The following is a 21638-nucleotide window of genomic DNA, read 5'->3' on the forward strand; positions in this document are numbered from 1 at the left end:
GTTCTGTGTGTGGGTGGGATGCCTGTTTCACTACTCCCAGCATGTCCCCTGCCCCACAGCCCAGCAGCATGGAGGCCTCCCCCACCCAGGACCGCTGATAGAGGCCGGGACTGGACAGATAAGGAATGGACACAGATAATTGCCAGGACATTACACGTGCCACGCAATGCCCGATTTAAAATTATACAATATTACATTGTACACCGTGCCTATTTATCCCCGGACAAGCTCAATAGATACTTTGGGCTCAAAACATCAGCGTGCCCCAGATGCGGACTTGTAGATGCACCACTCCTACATGCACTCTGGACATGCCCCTCGCTGCACTTCTACTGGGCTACAGTATCGGATACTTTGACGAAGGCGACGGGAGGCAGCCTGCCGCTTACATGGGAGGCATGCCTGCTAGGGCTGTTCAGAAGGACTAAACAGACTAAAGTCAGTGAGCGATTCTGGGACCTGGGGCTGATCACTGCAAAGCGACTCATCACCAAGCGCTGGAAGAATAATATACCTCCTCAACCGATCCAATGGCATATTTCTTTCGACAATTGGGCAAGGGCGGAAAGCACAGCGCTCCATAGGGAGGAGACAGCGGGGCTCCGCATGTATCCCATAGCCCTTGATTGGGATAATACCCTAACGACCTACCATCAGGTGTGCCTGCAGAGCGGCATTGTATAGATGCTGGTTCCTTACCCCCCTGCATTCTTTCTCCGTCCCCTGGGCCTCCTCTCTCCCCCCGCCCCCCTGCAGCGCCTTTGGTGGGCCTTGTACCCAGGCCCTCACTGTTGACACCACACTGGGCACGCCTGTCCCCACCCGCCTGACCTGAAAGCGCCTTACTCACACACGCTCTTGTCATTACACATTGACCAGTCTCTAATTCCACACCCTTTCAGATCATTCTTGTTAATTGTTAGTTTCTGTCCCGAAACTTTGGATACGTATTGTATTGCCGATATATATACTGCCCGTTTTGTGATGCTACTGGGGCATTGTTTCTGCTTCGAACTGAACAATTTTCTGATGTGTTATTGGAGACAGACACTTGTTTTTTCCACCATCCACACAACTTGTTATTCACTACTTTTTTTTCTTCTTTTGTTATGCCAATACCTTATGATGTTGCCATACAGTATTGCCTCGCTTACTTTACAGTTGCTCTTCAAGGATGTATTTCTTTCTGTCTATGGGCAATCACGGAGGCCAAGGCCCTGTCGATTGTACTACGGCGTACTTCTTCAATTTTCCTATACGTGTATGGTTGTGATGTATCCAAAAACATAAAATATGCAATAAACATATTCAAACAAAAAATAAATAAATAAAAATAAATGGAGGCCTCCCCCACCCAGGAGCCCTGTCCCACAGCCCAGCATCATGGAGGCCTCCCCCACCCAGGAGCATGTGGCAGCCATTGCACTGTTCCCCCTCACCTAACAGGTAGGTAGCCATCCTGTAAGAGAGGAGTGTGTGTGGGTGGGAGGATTGTATCACTACTCCCAGCATGCCCCCTACCCCACAGCCCAGCAGCATGGAGACCTCCCCCACCCAGGAGCATGTGGCAGCCATTGCACTGTTCCCCCTCATCCAACAGGTAGGTAGCTATCTTAACTCTTCCTGATGTGTGTGTGGGAGACCTGCATCCCGAAACGCAGCAACAATTGCATTCAATGCATTGACATCCAACATGTATAAGTAAATGATGTTCCTCTGCACTATGAAATTACACCCAGTGTTGCCATGAATTGTACTACTTCTGAATTTATATTTGTGTAGTGTACAGACAGTCGATTACACGCAGCTGAGACAATACTTGCACAGTGCCCAACACTGACCATTCCCCATCTACTCCACAGGTGATGAAGAACTCACTGCTGAGGACCACACCAACGACCAGCAGAGCCAGTCTCCACCTCCGGCACATGGACTCTCAGATGCGGAGACCCAGGACAGTTTGGACGATGAGCTCCAGCCCGGCCCATCTGGTGTGCCACAGACCCAGAGGTCCCAGGCCCCCAACCTCACCACCATCACGTCTGCTGAAACAACAGCGCAGCAGACCCCTGCTGTCAAGGCCTCTGCCTCCACCGCAGCCATCACCGTCACCACTGCCACTGCCACTACCAGTAGTACCACCAGTAACACCTGCAGCACCCTCCCTGTCCCAGGGGATGACCAGCCCACATCAACAACTGTGGAGGGCAGGGAGAGAGTGCATGGACCCACAGTGGCGAGGCACGAGGTCCGTGGCAGCAGAGCAGGTGGGAGGGCCTGGGTCACCACCAGACCTTGGGAGGAGTGGACACCATCCCTGGACCACTTCACCAGAGTAGTGGAGGCATACCAAGAGGTCCAGGGACAAAGTGGCCGGTCGGATGAACTATTAAGCGAGCTCATCCTGCTGATGAGGTCCATCGACAACCGCCTTGGACAGATGGTGGACCTCATGGGCCAGCAAGTGGCGTTGCAGAGGGACAGGCCTGTGTCCCAACCACCACTTCCGTCCCCTCCTGTTGTGCCGCAGGATGACAGTGCACCATCCTCTCCTGCGCCAACAGAGAGGGACGAGTCCCCTCACGCCAGCCATTCAGCAGGACCCCCACCGCCAGAAAGGTCTAGGGGGCATCCAAAGAAGAGCCTGGGAGTCTCTGGAGGCAAAGCACCTGCCACACGCCAGTCACGGAGCCAGCCGTGATGACAACCCTCTTCCCTACTGCATTGACTGTTTGGACTGTCTTTACCCACATTTCCTTGGCAATGGCACCTGTCTGTTGGACTGGGTCACCACATCCATGTGGACTCTACTCTTGCATCTCATTGAACAGGACTGTCAACTCACTGCTCATTCCCCACTGTCATGTAAATATTCCCACACAAATCACATGTACACTGTCAAAATAAAATACCTGATGCACCAGTTTTTGTGCTGTATCGTTTGTAGTGCAATATTTACAATGTTGACAATGTCCATGATATGTCCAAATGATGTACAGTATGTAGTGCAGGATTCGTCTGTAGCACCTAGGGAGACACAACAGAACAACAGTCACTGGTCAGATTGTGGCATCACAGGCAGAACACTACACAAAATATACACGAGACACTACAGGCATACTAGACAATGGGCTGCAGGTGTGAACAAATAGGGTCCTGCATACGTTCACATATGGAACGTCAATGTCACTTTAACCACACACAGGTGACTGAACGTGTGCCTGTCTGTTACATCCGCGCATAGCCCTTGACAACAACAGCAACCACACCAGACAATTTACACGTTGTACATCGTCACACACCTTCAAGTGAAGTAGCGTTCAATGAGCTGCTGCCGCAGGTCTACTCCTTCATCCTCTCCACTATCCTCATCACTGGACGCAGGTCCTACAGCAGGTGCAGGTCTTGGTTCCTCATCACCGTCCAGGAGCAGGGGGATCCCCTTGTGGATGACCAGGTTGTGCAGCATACAGCATGCCACAACGATCTTGCACACCTTCTCAGACGAGTATGATAGTGCACCTCCTGTCCTATCAAGGCAGCGGAATCTTGACTTCAGCAGCCCAAAAGTCCGCTCAATCACACGTAGGGTCCTGCCATGGGCCTCATTGTAGCGGTTGTCAGCTGGGCTCTGTGGATTCCTCAGTGGGCTCAACAGCCATGGCCTACTGGGATATGCAGAGTCACCTGTGAATGACAAACACACATTGCAATGTTGCACGGCCAGAGTGCATCAGGTAACACACAGCACGCAAATCTGTAGGCATACTCACCAATAATCCAAGCATGCTCGGGATGCAGATTTTCCATCAGTCGGGGCACAATGCTGTTCCTCATGACGTACGAGTCATGTGCAGAGCCTGGAAATTTTGCACACACATGTGAAATGGTCATGTCCGCACGGCACACCACCTGAACATTGATTGAATGGAAATGTTTTCTGTTCCTATATATGTGCTCTGTTGCCTGTGGAGCCACCAGACCTACATTCGTGCAATCGATGGCACCTACAACATGTGGGATACGCCTAAGGGGATAGAAGTCACCCTTCACACCGGCCAATTCTGCTCCCCTCGGAAAATGGATGTAGCTATTCCTATATATCATCATGGCTGCAAGAACATCCCTCAGCACCTGGCTGAACATGGGCTGCGACATCCCTCCAGCGCTAGCCACGGTCTCCTAGAAGGAACGAGTTGCGAAAAAGTGAAGGGCTGCCATCACCTTGTATGTGAGTGTGAAAGCAGTTGGATAGTGACGTCGAGGCTGCAGGTGGGGCTCCAGAAGATCACACAGGACTTTCAGTGTTGGTCTATCCAGGCAGAATTTGCGAATGATTGCAACATTTTCCATGTCCTCCAACAATGTCAGGAGACGTAGGAGATTTGGCCTTCTCCTAGTTGCGAGATGACATAGAAAAAGTCAGGGTCAACCATCATGAGATGTCCACAGCACATGCCAACAACTATGTAATGTTAAAACAAACACTGCCTGAGAGCTGTATTGCACATCAGCTTACATGTGTGTCTTCATGATACACACAGTTGGCACACATCTCCACTAACCATACCCAAGTGCCACCGACACATTGGTCAATGTGAATGCACACAAGCAGAACAACACATGTCACATGTGCCCGCCAGTTACTGGTACATACGCAAATGTACCCCTGTATCCCAAAACCCAAACCTAGCCCTGAAACCTAAAGATACCCCTCTACCCCAAAACCCAAACCTAGCCCTGAAACCTAAAGATACCCCTCTACCCCAAAACTCTAACCTAGCCCTGAAACCTAAAAATACCCCTCTACCCCAAAACCCAAACCTAGCCCTGAAAACTAAAAATACCCCTCTACCCCAAAACACAAACATAGCCCTGAAACCTAAAGAAACCCCTCTACCCCAAAACCCAAACCTAGCCCTGAAAACTAACAATACCCCTCTACCCCAAAACCCAAACCTAGCCCTGAAACCTAAAAATACCCCTCTAACCCAAAATCCAAACTTAGCCCTGAAACCTAAAAATACCCCTGTATCCCAAAACCCAAACCTAGCCCTGAAACCTAAAGATACCCCTCTACCCCAAAACCCAAACCTAGCCCTGAAAACTAAAAATACCCCTCTACCCCAAAACTCAAACCTAGCCCTGAAACCTAAAAATACCCCTGTACCCTAAAACCCAAACCTAGCCCTGAAACCTAAAGATACCCCTCTACCCCAAAACTCAAACTTAGCCCTGAAACCTAAAAATACCCCTCTACCCCAAAACCCAAACCTAGCCCTGAAAACTAACAATACCCCTTTATACCAAAACCCAAACCTAGCCCTGAAACCTAAAAATACCTCTCTACCCCAAAACCCAAACCTAGCCCTGAAAACTAAAAATACCCCTCTACCCCAAAACCCAAACCTAGCACTGAAACCTAAAAATACTCCTGTACCCCAAAACCCAAATTAAATAAATGTCTTAATTTGTTTTCAATTTTTTTAATTTAACATTTCATATTTAAAATGTAAAATTTCATATTTCAAATATAAAATTTCGAAATCTATTTTATATAAATGTATTTCCCCAAAAAAATATTTAATTTTATATTTTTCATACACTCCCCACCCTTATCCCCTATAAACCCAACATCCCGCTGCAAAATTTTTAAATTATTTTCTAATTTCAAATTTCAGATTTAAAAATTAATATTTCAAATTTGTAATTTAAATTTTCGAAATCTATTTTATAAAAATGTATTTGATAAATTATTTATTTTTATTTATATTTTTCATACACTCCCCACCCTTATCCCCTAAAAACCCAACATCCCGCTGCTAAAATATTTTAAAATTTTCTAATTTCAAATTTCAGATTTAAAATTTAAAATTTCATATTTCAAAATTAAAATTTCGAAATCTATTTTATATAAATTTATTTCCTAAAATAAATATTTTATTTTATATTTTTCATACACTCCCCACCCTTATCCCCTATAAACCCAACATCCCGCTGCTGAATTTTTAAATAATTTTCTAATTTCAAATTTCAGATTTAAAAATTAAATTTTCAGATTTCAAATTCAAAATTTCGAATTCTATTTTATAAAAATTTATTTGATAAATTATTTATTTTTATTTATATTTTTCATACACTCACCACCCTTATCCCCTATAAACCCAACATCCCGCTGCTAAAAAATTTATATATTTTCTATTTTCATATTTCGAATTTCTAATATTTAATTTCGCATTCTAATTTCTCTAACATATTTTTTAACATTTATATTTTTAATATTTATATTTTTAATACACTCCCCACCCTTATCCCCTATAAACCCAACATCCCGCTCCTAAAATTTATAATACTTTATATAAATAATTTATATTATAATTAAATATTATAGCACATTTATATAACATTTTTTATTATTAATATATTAGAAACATATATTTAAAAATGTCGATATTTTGACATTTCGACATTATATATGTCGATATTTCTATCATCGACATTACTTATCTCGATATTAATGAATATACATTCAAATCGATATTTTAGACAACGATATTTAGAACATCGATATTTCTTACCTTCGATTTTTCTGACTCGATATTAGTGCAAATCGACATTGTTGACTCGATATTTTGACTGTGCACCGGCTATTGTACCTGTGGTATTTGTGCTGTGCATGTTTGGGGATGTGTAATATGGTTGTGTTATTCATGTCTGTGTGCAGCTTTTGTGCTTGTCATACACACACTGCTTGTTGTGCATGCAGTGTTGTATGTATGTGGCCCTGCCATTGCCTGATGTGCATTCCCTGTTGTCATGTGGTGTTTGTTGATTGGTGTTTAGTGTGCCTCTGTGTTTGCTTTGATATGGCAGTGTGGGTTGTGTGATATGTGTTTTGGTGTGTGTATTTTGTCCCTGAATGCTCATGTTCTGTGCTCATGTTGTGTGAGGGTTCCCTTTGCCTTTCCCCAGTATGGCTGACAGGGTATGTATGTTTGTGTTGGAGTTCAGTATGTGTTCCTGTGGTGTTTGTGTGTTGTTGTTGTGCATGCATTTTTGGTGGCAACCCTGTGTGTGTGTTGTGTTTGTGGCTACACTCAGGGTGTGTGTTTGTGTGTGTGTGTATGTGCTGGCTAGGATTGCATGCCTTGTTTGTGCCTGTTGCTCTGCTGTGCTGTACTCACCCCTGTGCAGCCTCTCATGTACTTGCTGTGTCACCTGCCATGGACTCTGGACCTGTTGCTCTGCTGTGCTGTACTCTTCCCTGCCAAGGACTCTGGGCCTGTGGCTCTGCTGTGCTGTGCTCTCCCCTGTACAGCTTCTCATGTACTTGCTGTCTCACCTGCCATGGACACTGGGCCTGTTGCTCTGCTGTGCTGTACTCTCCCCTGTGCAGCCTCTCGTGTACTTGCTGTCTCACCTGCCATGGACACTGGGCCTGTTGCTCTGCTGTGCTGTACTCTCCCCTGCCATGGACTCTGGCCCTGTTGGTCTGCTGTGCTGTACTCTCCCCTGTGCAGCCTCTCATGTACTTGCTGTCTCACCTGCCATGGACACTGGCCCGGTTGCTCTGCTGTGCTGTACTCTCCCCTGCCATGGACTCTGGCCCTGTTGGTCTGCTGTGCTGTACTTTCCCCTGTGCAGCCTCTCATGTACTTGCTGTCTCACCTGCCAAGGACACTGGGCTTGTTGCTCTGCTGTGCTGTACTCTCCCCTGTGCAGCCTCTCATGTACTTGCTGTCTCACCTGCCATGGACACTGGGCCTGTTGCTCTGCTGTGCTGTACTCTCCTCTGTGCAGCCTCTCATGTACTTGCTGTCTCACCTGCCATGGACACTGGGTCTGTTGCTCTGCTGTGCTGTACTCTCCCCTGTGCAGCCTCTCATGTACTCGATGTCTCACCTGCCATGGACACTGGGCCTGTTGCTCTGCTGTGCCGTACTCTCCCCTGTGCAGCCTCTCATGTACTTGCTGTCTCACCTGCCATGGACACTGGGCCTGTTGCTCTGCTGTGCTGTACTCTCCCCTGCCATGGACACTGGCCCTGTTGGTCTGCTGTGCTGTACTCTCCCCTGTGCAGCCTCTTGTGTACTTGCTGTCTCACCTGCCATGGACACTGGCCCTGTTACTCTGCTGTGCTGTACTCTCCCCTGCCATGGAGACTGGGCCTGTTGCTCTGCTGTGCTGTACTCTCCCCTGTGCAGCCTCTCATGTACTTGCTGTCTCACCTGTGTAATGGACAGTGGCCTCCCTGTCTGTATTTGAACTGTGCATAGTGCCTTGCTGTTGACTACTATTGTTGTACTGCTACATTTTAGCGATATGTGAATAAATACAGTTACTCCTGTTGTGTGTTTTGTCGGTGTCATAGCTGAATTAAGTACTTTTGGTATTGGCATTTGATTGGCTGTGCTCCATGCTCTATGTCTCACTTCAACATTGCCAAGCTCTTAACAGGCCTCATATTTTTACACAGGGGTGACAGGGTCTTCTGTCCATACTGTACCTGATGATGGTGTAATCTGTGATGGCTATTGTACCTGTGGTATTTGTGCATGTTTGGGGATGCGTGATATGGTTGTGTTATTCATGTCTGTGTGCAGCTTTTGTGCTTGTTATACACACACTGCTTGTTGTGCATGCAGTGCTGTATGTATGTGGCCCTGCCATTGCCTGATGTGCATTCCCTGTTGTCATGTGGTGTTTGTTGATTGGTGTTTAGTGTGCCTCTGTGTTTGCTTTGATATGGCAGTGTGGGTTGTGTGATATGTGTTTTGGTGTGTGTATTTTGTCCCTGAATGCTCATGTTCTGTGTTCATGTTGTGTGAGAGTTCCCTTTGCCTTTCCCCAGTATGGCTGACAGGGTATGTATGTTTATGTTGGAGTTCAGTATGTGTTCCTGTGGTGTTTGTGTGTTATTGTTGTGCATGCATTTTTGGTGGCAACCCTGTGTGTGTGTTGTGTTTGTGGCTATACTCAGGGTGTGTGTTTGTGTGTGTGTGTGTGTATGTGCTGGCTAGGATTGTATGCCTTGTTTGTGTGTGGCACTGATGATTTTTGATCCTTGTCATCCACTGCTGCAGTGTCTGTCTACCTGGTTGTGTGTTGTGTGGTGCAGTGAGTGTGTATTGTGCTTGTTGTTGCAGTGCTTGTTGGTGTGCATGGGAGTACACGTGATGTGCACCTGGCCTGTGACTTGGTGGGATGTGTTGCAGTGTGATTTGGGGTGGTGTATCCCTGTGGTGTTTTTGCCCTGCCCATGCCTTGGAGTGGCCCTGTCTTCTGCATATTGTGCATGTGTGGACCGCGGCGGTGACGTGACCGGGAAGGGGACGTTGCTGCTGGTCGACGGAGGATTTGTGTACGGAAGATGAGGGGTGCCATGTTGTCAGGTGGGTGATGTGTGTGTGTCTTTGTGGATATGTTGTGACCCCCGGCAGGGTGTCTGTGTGGTGCCTGGACCCTCTGCATGCCTGTGTGTTGTGTTTGTATGGTCATGTAGTTGCTTACCTGCGGTGGCGTCCGCGGCGGCCCATCTGGCGGTAGTGTTGGAGGAGGAACATCACCGGATGCATATGGTGGGCTGGGTTCATGGCGTTCGGGTCCGGGTCTCGTCTGTCATGCTCCGCTATCCAGTTTCTGCCAGCTCAGGCTAGGCGGGGTCCCCGCTGCGGTGCGTCGACTTGTTTTGGCAATCCTAATATGTGGAGCGGGGCGGACGTCATTCCGCACGGCGGTGTGTCTGGATTGGCTGTCACCGCCGCGGTGCTGGGCGCACTTTGTTGGTGGTGCGCGGCGCTCCGTGGCGGACGGGAAATGACCTGTGTTTACCTATCGTAATATGGCGGACGTGACTTCCGCAGCTCGCGGCCGGAAAAAGCTGTTTTTTCCGCCCCGCAGACACCGCCTGACATCCTAATGGACCCCTAAGTCTAATTAATTCTAGAAATGTTTCCCAAAATTTATAACTGATTCTGTATTTAGGTATAGATGTAATTTTTACATGCCAGACATTTAGCCTGCCTTGCCAAATAGCTCTTAATCAGAAATGTTCTAATGTTGTTACATCAAATGAGTACATATACATTGGTATTTCATGTATGATGGAATATTTCGATGAGATGCAATTATTTTCAATCAGTGAGTACAGATTGTTTCAAATGCTCAGTTATTTTTTAAATGTCTATTCTACTAAATCCCTTTATAGCTAGCAGTTTATGCACTTTATATGGCCTTCTATTTGTTCAAATGAACTCTTAGAATAATGAGTTAATGATTGTATCCATTTTACCTAGTTGACATATATTTTGATTTTGGTATCGGAGTGGGAATGATTTGATTTCAGATCTTTCAGATCACTTGTTCTGAAAATACCTTTTGCTAGTCTTTTAAAAAAAATTACAACTCTGTTACTTTATAGCAGATTAACTGTTATTGATGTTTTTCTCATAAATTGGAATTATATGATTCTTAATTTTTACTGATTTCGCAGAAGACAGCATGCAATAAATCTTTTCATTCAACGGGAAGTGACGAAATATTATAGATAAGTAATTACGAATATATTTAAAATACATAGTCATATTTAAATATTATTCTCACAGAAATCATTTGTCTTATGTCATAATTAGAAGAATACATGGTATTTGCAGGAGTATCCCAGGTTTATATTTAAAAATAATAAAGAAACCAGTAAACAAAGTTTTTTCATTTAATTTAAATGTGCCATAAACCAATCTTATCTGGTTTTAAATTTAAATAACCGCATGTGTAGAGATTCAAAGTTCAACCATGACTTTGTGTTCAGCAATTTTACAGCTAAAGAGGTATTCTCACGAAAAGTATAATTACAAAATCATTTTACAACTTTTTTGCTGAGAAAACCAGCTTACCAAAAATAATTCTTTCTAACTCAACACAGTCAGCAGAACAAATAATTTAAAAGTAAAAACTCCAAAAGTGGTGAGGGGACCATTTCAGTAAAGGGGCTTGCAGATGTGGATTACCTGACGGAGTTCAAATATACTAGCATGGAAGGTGTGTATGCATTCATTTGTTTGAAATTGAACAATATATTCCTACACTTAGTCATTTGTGGTCATTCACTTAGATCGATAGATTCACATGTTCGGAAACTATGAAAATGCACTCCTGACATGATTGTGATCACTTTAGTTTCCAGGAATGAAGCATAGATTACATATCTTTGTGTATAATTCAATGATGCCTAAATTTTATAAAAACGTAGAAGATAGTTTTCATTTGAGCTTTTCCTCACATATCTTCATGTAAAACTTTCAATATAGGAAATATTATTTGTGGTTAAACATTATTCTTTTGATTTCTCCAGAAAATCCATTGATAATGTATAATAATCAGGCACACTACAGGGACTATATTAGAATACCTAAGAATTCAGCAACTTTCTAAGACATGCATGAACTTCTCTATTGAAATGCCATCAAATAGCTTAAACTCGAAGCCTAAGCAGAACTTTGCTTAAAAAATTCCAGTTTGGAGTGTCATTTCAATCTTTGTTGTACCGCATTTTAACTGGGAATGTTCTTGATGATAGATTTCAAAAATTGAAAACCTCAAATCAGCATACAAATAGCACCTATTTGATCTCTTATTTTGAGAAGATGATATTGCAATGACGCTGCTTCTTGAAGGTGGATCATCCACAGCAGTTACAGGTTTATAGGCAGCTAACACTGGCATTTAAAGATATTTATAATTGTGTTATTACTATTTATAATGGCACATCTATCAAAATATCCATAGTTTACATATAAGATGCTCACCTGTGTATTGCGATAATACACTGTCTTTTCCAAGTACACCATTTCCACCCACAGCAGAGACTTTGAAGGTGTACAGGTTGCCAGGTATTAAATTTGTGATGGACACATTTTCATACATCTTTGTTACATTTGATTCTGGATTTCCTAAAACTTGCACTAAATAGGAGCTTTTGTTGCCAGTCGGTGGTAGCCAGCTCAAAGAAATTGAATCAATGGTGATGTTTGTCACACATAGATTGTTGGTTACATTGGGAACTGAAATAGAAAAATAGAACGTGAAGTATCGCTCAGAGAACCTTTTAAATATTTGTCAGAAATATTTTTCACACCAGATTACAGAAAAAACATTTAAAAGTTAATTGTCATTGGAAAGAATTGCCATGATAGATCTCTAATAGTGAGATTCCTTCTAACACATTTGCTGCTTTGATTTCCTATTTGAAAAATGAGACTTGTATTAAAGAATATACATTTCCAGAAGAGCAATACATTTTTTTACAATGACATTTCTTCAGTTATGATAACTTAACCCGTTAAGGGAGCCTGTTGGGCAACGGCCATCACGAGCATTACCTTGGATAGTGCTGGCTTGTCCGTTGGCCGACGCGGCCTCGCCCACGCAATTGAACGCCTGCAGCGCAGCGGAATTGCCGCCGCAGTAAACGGGTTATTCACAACCCCCGAATGTGAGCAACTGTAACTTAATCACAATAATTCTAGAAAAACGCTTCACAAAATTGATAATTGATTTTGTATTTAAGTTGAAATGTAATTTATACTTACCAGACATTTAGCCTGCCTTGCAAAATATGTGTTAATAGGAGATTATCTCATATTCTTAAATAAAATGAGTACATATACATAGTGATTTCATGCGAATCACTGACAGATTATCGGCATCAAAAATATCGGAGGCAGAATATCGACATCAAAAATATCGAACTCCTATCTTCATTAAGGTAAGTGCAAAAATATTTTTAAAAAATATCGTTTTAAAACATATTGTTGTAAAAAATATTGTTTTTTTATGTTTAAAAATAATATAAAGTTAACTAAATCATACATATAAATAACATAAACATACTATTTAACATTATAAATAATACATATAATATAAAAAATAAATAAACATATATAATATAATATATACTATTTACAATTAATTACTCTAATAACATATCAATTGTTAAATAACATTTTATAATGTATAAATACATAGATACACATACAACAATAATATAAATGAAAATATCAAAACTATATATAACAAAGATTACATTTTGTTTTAAATAAATGACACACTAATTTAACTTAAACAATAAATATTGTATAGCGTAGGGGTTAAAGTTACTATTCCAACTCCAGAGGGTGCAACAGTAGGGAAAGTGTTGGATAGCGTAGGGGTAAAAATTACTATTCCAAATCCAGAGGGTGCATCAGTAGGGAAAGTGTTGGATAGCGTAGGGGTAAAAATTACTATTTCAACTCCAGAGGGTGCATCAGTAGGGAAAATGTTGGATAGAGTAGGGGTTAGAATTACTATTCCAACTCCAGAGGGTGCAACGGTAGGGAAAGTGTTGGATAGCGAGGGGTAAAAATTACTATTCCAACTTCAGAGGGTTCAACATTAGAGAAAGTGTTGGATAGCGTAGGCGTAACAATTACTATTCCAACTCCAGAGGGTGCAACAGTAGGGAAAGTGTTGGATAGCTTAGGGGTTAAAATTACTATTCAAACTCCAGAAGGTGCATCAGTAGAGAAAGTGCTGGATAGCTTAGGGGTTAAAATTACTATTCCAACTCCAGAGGGTGCAAGATTAGGGAAAGCGTTGGATAGCGTAGGGGTAAAAATTACTATTCCAACTCCAGAGAGTGCAACAGTAGGGAAAGAATTGGATAGCAAGAGGGTAAAAATTACGTTTCCCACTCCAGAGAGTGCAACAGTAGGGAAAGCATTGGATAGCGTAGGGGTAAAAATTACTATTCCAACTTCAGAGGGTGCATCAGTGGGGAAAGTGTTGGATATCATAGGGGTCAAAACACCTAACTAATATTTAAAAGAAAATCTGTAAAACGTAACAATTTAGTTATTAATTTAGTAAAAATTGATTAACAATACCAAGAAATTATAAAAAAAATAATTACCAATTATTAATTAATCAACAATTAAAATAAATATAATAAAATAATAATTATTTAAAATATCGTAACAAATAAAAATAAAATAAATAATAAAAAATATAAATAGCAAAAAGCAATACTTATTAAAAACACATTTATCAATTAATAATTAATTGACAATAATGTATTAACACAAATACATTTGAAAACAGAACATTTAATTACCAATTATTAATTAATTATCAATTCATTAAAAAATAAAATAATTAATAAACATGTATTACCAATTAATAATTGATTAACAATAATTTAATAAATGCTCATCACTAATTTTCTTTTTTACTTAATTACAATTAAATTACTTCCCACCCTATTACCCTATAACCTCACAACACACATCATTAATACATTAATTCACTTAATATGATTACCAATTAATCAATTACTCAAAATGAATTACCAACTAAAAAAACTCATTACCAATTAATAATTAATTAAAATTTAAATATTTATTAATACCAATAAATGTAAATAAATCATTACATAATTACAATTAAATTACTTCCCACCCAATTCCCCTATAAACCACAACCCGCTACAGAACTTAAACACAAAAATTAATTAAAAGTAATTTATAATTCCTAAAAATTTATAATTAATTTAGTATAATTAAATTACTTCCCACTCTATTCCCCTATAAGCCCGCTCCGGTACTAAAACACAAAATTGACTTAAAAAAAACCTTATTAACATGTAAAAACAGTATACATATAATTTAAAACAAGTAGAATACTTAACAAAAACATATAACACATACATATTAAATCCATAATAAAATACATAACAATAATATATATATTGATATTAGTAATATTAAGATTAGTAACATCGATATATTTGATATCGATATTACTAACTTCGATATTACTTACATCGATATAAACAAATGCCAGATAACTTACCTTAGGGTCGATATTCTGTCCAACGATATTCTTGACCTCGATATTCTTTACCTTCGATATTTCCAATTCGATTTTTCTGTAGTTCGATATTTAGGATTCGAACTGTGCCGCTCGAAGTCGTTTGCTGCCAAAGCGGGTAGTGCCCTTGAATCCTGTGTTCCTGATTGCTGTGTGGAACTGTGGGCATCAGCGGGAGCCGGCGAGCTCCATTCCGGGTTTTCCTGACTCCAGTGTCAGCCAGAGGACTACCTCAGCGCGAGCGGGACTGCGAGGCCCACAGGTGATTGCGCCAGACCAGCGCGCACACCTGCTGCCTCTTCCCGCTCGCTCCTCCCTGAAGTCCTCAGGTCCTTAAATACGACTCGCGGCCCCCGCTCCGCGGGAGCCGCTCGAAGTCGTTTGCTGCCAAAGCGGGACGTGCCCTTGAATCCTGTGTCCCTGATTGCTGTGTGGAATTGTGGGCATCAGCGGGAGCCGACGAGCTCCATTCCGGGTTTTCCTGACTCCAGTGTCAGCCAGAGGACTACCTCAGCGCGAGCGGGACTGCAAGGCCCACAGGTGATTGCGCCGGACCAGCGCGCACACCTGCTGCCTCTTCCCGCTCACCCCTCCTCCTATAAAACCCCGCCCATCAGCGCAAACGCGGGACGCACGCGGGTGAAGCGCGGGCCGTTTTAGGCCGTTAGAGGCCGGTAGAGACCGGACCGGGCTATCTCCCTAAGGACATTATTTTGGGAACCCTTTGTTGATTTGTGGAGTGCCTACTGTCTATACAGCTGCAAGCCATATCATGGCCAGTAGGGAAACAAGAAGTAAATCCGCGAATGCGGCCTCAGGTACTATGGACAAATTTCTCCTCAAAATCAATACTACTGCAAGTAATGGGCCCTTGTCACCAGTAACATCGATTGAGGATGGGGTAGAATGTAATGGTTTGTGTTTGTTGTCTAATTTAAATTTAACCACCAATACTAGTACTCCAATAATGCTTGATGCCACCCATATGTCTCTACTAGATAGTATTGACCAAACCATAGAGTCTGTACTGCAACAGATTAGGACACCATCTTCCACGCAGAGGGATGGGGATACACCACGTGCTTCTAATGCCGTGGAGCTATCCCCTGTGGTGGAGCTAACACAGTCTGGGGCCGAGGGTGGGGATCTCAACCTAATTGAACATGTGGCGTGTAGATTGGATCCGGTACCAAAACTGAAAAGGAAAAGAATTAGAAAACCCAAATATGCTAAAAGGGCCAAAATAGACGGCATTTTGGATGTGAGGGAAGATAGTACAACTCCTTCTGTGCCGCCAAGTCTTGGTACTGCGGACATGGAGGTGCTTGTAACTCCACCTGTTCCCCCGGTATTTGTGGTCCCTGCGCCATTTCTTTTCGGGGGGGTCTCTAATAATAATAATAATAATAACATGGCACTTCTAATTACCACGTTTACTGATATCCTAAACAGTTTTTTAAAACCCTTAGCCCTCAAATTAGACTCAATAGAATCGAGACTAATAGATTTAGAAAAATTAAGAGGGGGCACTGAGGTTCATGTGGGGCTGGGAGAAAGCACACGGGGAATACAGGGGCATACTGCCGGAGTATCCTCCATGTCTATGTCTACTCCGGCTGTGGGTGCAACATCCCTGATAGTACCACCAGGGGAATACACAAATAACTCAGTTTTATCAGAGCGCCCATTAGTGATTGTACCACCTCCCAGGTTAGATCCACCGCTTCCTGCTCCCAGGTTAGTGCCACCGTTACCAGCCCCCAGGAGATCAAAGCAATTAGCTCCAACTGTTCCATCTACACAGGAGAGATCTTCAAATGGGATGGTAAACGGTTCAAAAAGGCAGGTTGATCCCAAATCTGGGCACAAGGCAGTGCACCTACCTCCTGAGGCGGTGGGTTACACCGTAATTTTGGTGGGTGCACCTGAGCTAGTAAGTGGTGCAATGGAACCATATGAATCCTTGCATAACAAGGTAATTAGTTGGCTAAACATCAATAGACCCCTACCGCCGCATTTAAAGGGTGATGTTCTTATGGTTAGAAGGGTCCCATGAGTTGGGTATACTTCTAAGAAAAGAGCGGGGGACTGCATTATTGTTAGTTTTAGGAACCCCCAGGTAGTCACTTATATCAGTGACTGGTTGGGTAATGCGGGTAATACTAGCATCGAGTTGGTCCCCCTTTCATATTTCTACCCCAATGTGCCCACACACACTGGGAGGAAGGAGGAGGGGTGGACGCGGGTGGGCTTTGCCGTAGATGGGACAAGATACAGGCCTAGGCAGAATTTATTCCCGGCCCGAATTAATTATGCACACCCCAACAGATACACTTGCCTCGACGAAGTGGATTGACTTTGTTGGGGTGTTCCCTTGAATTCTCATAGATCTAGTGAGAGTGGACCCGTAAGACAGGGGGAGGTAACGGTTGTGTTGGAGACTTCTGACAACAGGGACCGTGAGCTATCCCTAAGGAGCATATTAGAGACCCCTACTGTGACGGACAGGGTAGTTGGTACTTTACCCCAAAATGGCTCTGATCTCACTCCAATACTGCCAGGTGTCGTCAACACCCTCCAGTCCACTTTGGAGCCCCTAGTATATCACCACACATCTCGATCAAGGGGCGATGTATCGGAGGCTCCACTGGGTTTATCTGTAGGACAGGCACCGAAAACCTCTACTAAGGTTTTGAAGTTCCTGTCCTGGAATGTTGCGGGTATCGTAAATAAAATTCACACTGAGGATTGGGACTTGTTAGTGGAAGGTAGTGATATTTGTCTATTCCAGGAGACTTGGGCAAGGGAACCCCTGAGCAGAACGGGCTATGCAGTTTTTGAAATCCCGGCTAGCTGGAATGGTAGGGGGAGGCCCTCGGGGGGCCTGGCAGTTTGGGTGGCTTCGCACGTTGGGTGTTCCGCGGAGAACATTTCCACGTTCTCCAGGGACATCCAGTGTATGCTCCTTAGTTGGCCAAACGCTGTAAACCTAGCTATTGTTAATGTATACTCCCGCCCTGTTAGTGTGACTTCAGAATCACCTATCCTGGATGACCTTTTCTCCTTCCTGGGCCAACTTCCTAATGATTGCAAAATAGTGATGGGCGGTGACTATAATTGTCATTTTGAACCTCTGAAAGGTCTAAAGGAGGTTGCTATCACTATGGAAGATGACCATTGGGGTGTACCTCCTTGTCAATCTCCTTATCCAAAAACCTGGTCCCCATTGGTAGTTCAAATCATGTCCCTTACACTGAATTTTGCGCTGAGGGCTTGTAACGGATGGACTCCGTCCGATAGTCCCTCTGTGTGCACTTTTAATAGAAGGGATCATGAATCAAGATTGGACTACATATTTGTTGATATTTCTTTATGGTCCAAGGTCCAGGATTTTAGGATATTGCCTAGAACAGATAGCGATCACAACGCACTGTTACTAGAAATGAAATACCCCGCTTCTATTGGCAAGTCACTTTCTTCTAGCCCATGTGGCGACCCCGGGACTCTGGTCCTTACCTCTAATAGACGCAGGGTCAAATGGGGAAAAATTATCAGCGCAGAAGATAACATAAGGAGGATTTATGAAGTAGCACTCCCTAAATTTGAAGAACTGGAGGATCTAGTAAATCTACCATGGCAACCCGATTTTAATGAACAGTTAGGACGCATCCATGAAAATTTGGTGGGTGCCCTAGGTGAGGTTTTTTATCCGGTGGTACCAGCACGGCGCAAAAAGACCAGAAGCTCATCCTGGTATAATTCCCCTTGTAAAAAGGCAAAAACAGAGCTTATTGCTGCAATTAAAGAAGGAAAAGACAGGGGAAGGGTTGCTGAATTGAGGAGGAAGTATAAGGCGGCCTTAGTACTTGCAAAGTCAGAGTGGGATTGGAACCACTGGCAGGAGCTCTCCCTAGCATTGGAAACCAGGGATCTTAAGAAATTTTGGTCCTTGGTAAATTTTGGCACAGGTGAACCCAAAGCTGCAGTAGAGCCAAATATTGCATCTTCTGTGTGGGAAGAACATTTTGGTAAATTATACCAGGATATTGAACAACTGACAGATGTGGACATCATCCCTGATGATCTACCCACCTCTGCAGTTGGTATGGAATTTACCCTTGTGGAGGTAGTGGGTGCGATGGAGAAGTTATCAAGGGGGAAGGCCCCGGGACTAGATAAATTACCTGGTGATCTTTTCAGATACCATTCGGAGATCTGGGGCCCATACTTTCAAATTCTTTTTAACGCCATTTTGGGAGGCATGGGGGTCCCTAGTACTTGGCTGGGGGCGGAGATAGTGCCCATTTTCAAAAAGGGCTCTCCTCTGCTCCCAGCTAACTACAGGCCGATCAGCCTCATAGATGTCCCCCAAAAACTCTTTTCCCGCCTTATCCTGGACCACCTTATGGACTGGATGGAGGCAAATGAAATCCTGAGCCCGCTCCAGGCTGGCTTCAGGAAGAACACATCCACCATGGACCAGATCTTCCGCCTCGTCCTCCTATACTGGAAAACTGTGAGGATAGAGGGGGGGAGACTGTACATGGTGTTCGTGGACCTGAAGTCAGCCTTTGATATGGTCCCACGGAAGAAGCTCTGGGAGGTTCTGAAAAAGCTAGATGTTCCCACACAACTATTGTATGCCATAATTAGGCTCCACTACAATAACTACGCACAGGTTAGGTGTGGTAGGGATGGAGAGTTGTCGAAAAGGTTTCCTGTTCGCTGAGGGGTGAGGCAGGGTTGCGTTCTGGCGCCAACCCTGTTTTGCCTCTTTGTTAACAATGTTATAGCTCACCTGGACAACGTCAGCCATAATGATGCCCCCCTTTTGGCTGGTAGGAGGGTGCCAGCAATTATGTTTGCTGACGACACCCTCATGCTTTCCAAATCCCCGATGGGGATTCAAAGAATCCTAGATGGATTTGGTCTTTTTTGCTTGCAGCTGGTCTTGAAATCAATACCGAAAAGACCAAATTCATGATCTTTAACCCATCTACAAAGACAAGACCAAACCCCACCCTGGGCGAAGCTAGACTGGAAAGGGTCACAACTTTCCAATACCTGGGGGTAACATTGCATGAGAATCTCTCCTGGGAACCTCAAATATCTAAATCCCGGTTGAAGTTGTGTCAACTCTCAGGTGCAATTCTTAAGGTTGTGAACACTTCGAATTTTAAACCCATAAGCCCGGCATTAGAGCTTTATAAAACTCAAGCCAAGGCAGCTGCATCTTATGGCAGCGAGCTTCGGGGGTATAGAGCGGGGCGTGAACTGGCTAAGGTGGAGAATAATTTTCTAAGACGCCTTTTGGTACTCCCTCGTGGCACCCCCCTTCTTCCCCTAAGATTGGATGTGGGTCTACCTTCTATCGCTATAGAACTGGAGTCCAGGCCATTGAGATTCTGGCACAGGCTATGGACTACCAGCGAACTCGCCCATTACAGGCAGGATCTCACCCATGTGTTGAGTCTTAATAAACGTGACAGAATCCCATGGTTGGCTTTTGTCAAAAAGGAACTGTATAGGCTGAAATTGCAGGACCTATGGGAGGACCCGGAGCATGGATGTCATACCATCCACCGTAAAAATCTGGTGCGAATTCACAAGGAATCTAGTCTAGCCCTTCTCACGTCTGCTACCACCAACGGCACCCTGACTGCTCGTTTTTTGGAATTTAAGAATTCTTATGAATTTGAGGATTTTATGGACATCATATTCCCCATCCTGGCGAGGAAATTGTTCATACAGTGGAGGTTAGGCACTTTGCCCCTAAAAACCTTCACTTGTAAATGGCTTATGGGGGGGGATAGAGTTTGTCCTGGATGTAATATGCATGATGAGGAGGAAACTCATCTTTTTTTCTTCTGCCCAGCATATACTAAACCTAGAAAATACTGGCTGATGCCCATATGCAGGAATCTGGGATCTAGATCCTATTTAACTGTATATAGAATTCTAAAAACAAGCACTTTGCCTCATATTGTATTTGCAGTGGCCAAATTTATCATGGCTACATGGCTGTTAAGGAAGAAATTATTGCCTGCATAATTGGCGTATTTGTGAATGTTTCCGTCCCCAACAGGTCATCCCTTTTTTAATCCTATAACTTACTTTTAGGGCATGTAACTGAATTTCCAATTCATTTTTACCTCTTGCTATATAATTGAAGTTTCTTACTACTGTATTTTGGAAGATGTAATGCATTTTTTAAATGATGTTGATATATTGCACTTATTATTACTGTATTTTAGAAATGTAATGCACTTTTTAAATGGTGTTTTAATCTGTATTATAAGTAATTGTTTGTATGAATCTTTTATGGTCTAACAACCGAAATAAAGAAACTTTGGATTGGATTGGATTCGATATTTAGACTGTGCACCATTTCATGCATGATGTAATATTTCAACCACATATCGTCATGTAAAACTTTCAAAATAGGAAACATTAATCGGGGTTAAACATTATCCTTTTAATTTCTCCTGAAAATCTATTGCTAATGTACATTAATCAGGTACAATACAAGTACTATTTTAGAATACTTGAGAAAGCAGTAACTTTCTCAAACATGCACGATCTTTTCTTGTGAAATTACATCCAATAGCTTATACTCAGACCCTAAGCAGCACTTTGCTTAAAAAGCTCCAGTTTGGTGTGGCCTTTCAATCTTTATTTTATGGAATTTTAACTGGGAATTTCCTTGAGAATAGATTTCAAAAATGTAAAACCTC

At 43.1% G+C, this 21638-nt stretch overlaps 1 protein-coding gene across 1 annotated transcript in view; it reads right to left on the bottom strand.

The window, feature by feature from the left end:
• LOC144792174 (tenascin-X-like) overlaps positions 1–21638 on the bottom strand; it is a 92852-nt gene that overhangs the window by 70890 nt on the left and 324 nt on the right. Inside the window, exon 2 of the mRNA XM_078667075.1 lies at positions 11805–12059. Coding sequence (XP_078523201.1) covers positions 11805–12059 — 255 coding nt within the window. The remainder of the gene's footprint in view (positions 1–11804; positions 12060–21638) is intronic.

The sequence above is a fragment of the Lissotriton helveticus genome, chromosome 11 (genome assembly GCF_964261635.1).
Source record: "Lissotriton helveticus chromosome 11, aLisHel1.1, whole genome shotgun sequence".
In the NCBI taxonomy this organism is placed as follows: domain Eukaryota; kingdom Metazoa; phylum Chordata; class Amphibia; order Caudata; family Salamandridae; genus Lissotriton; species Lissotriton helveticus.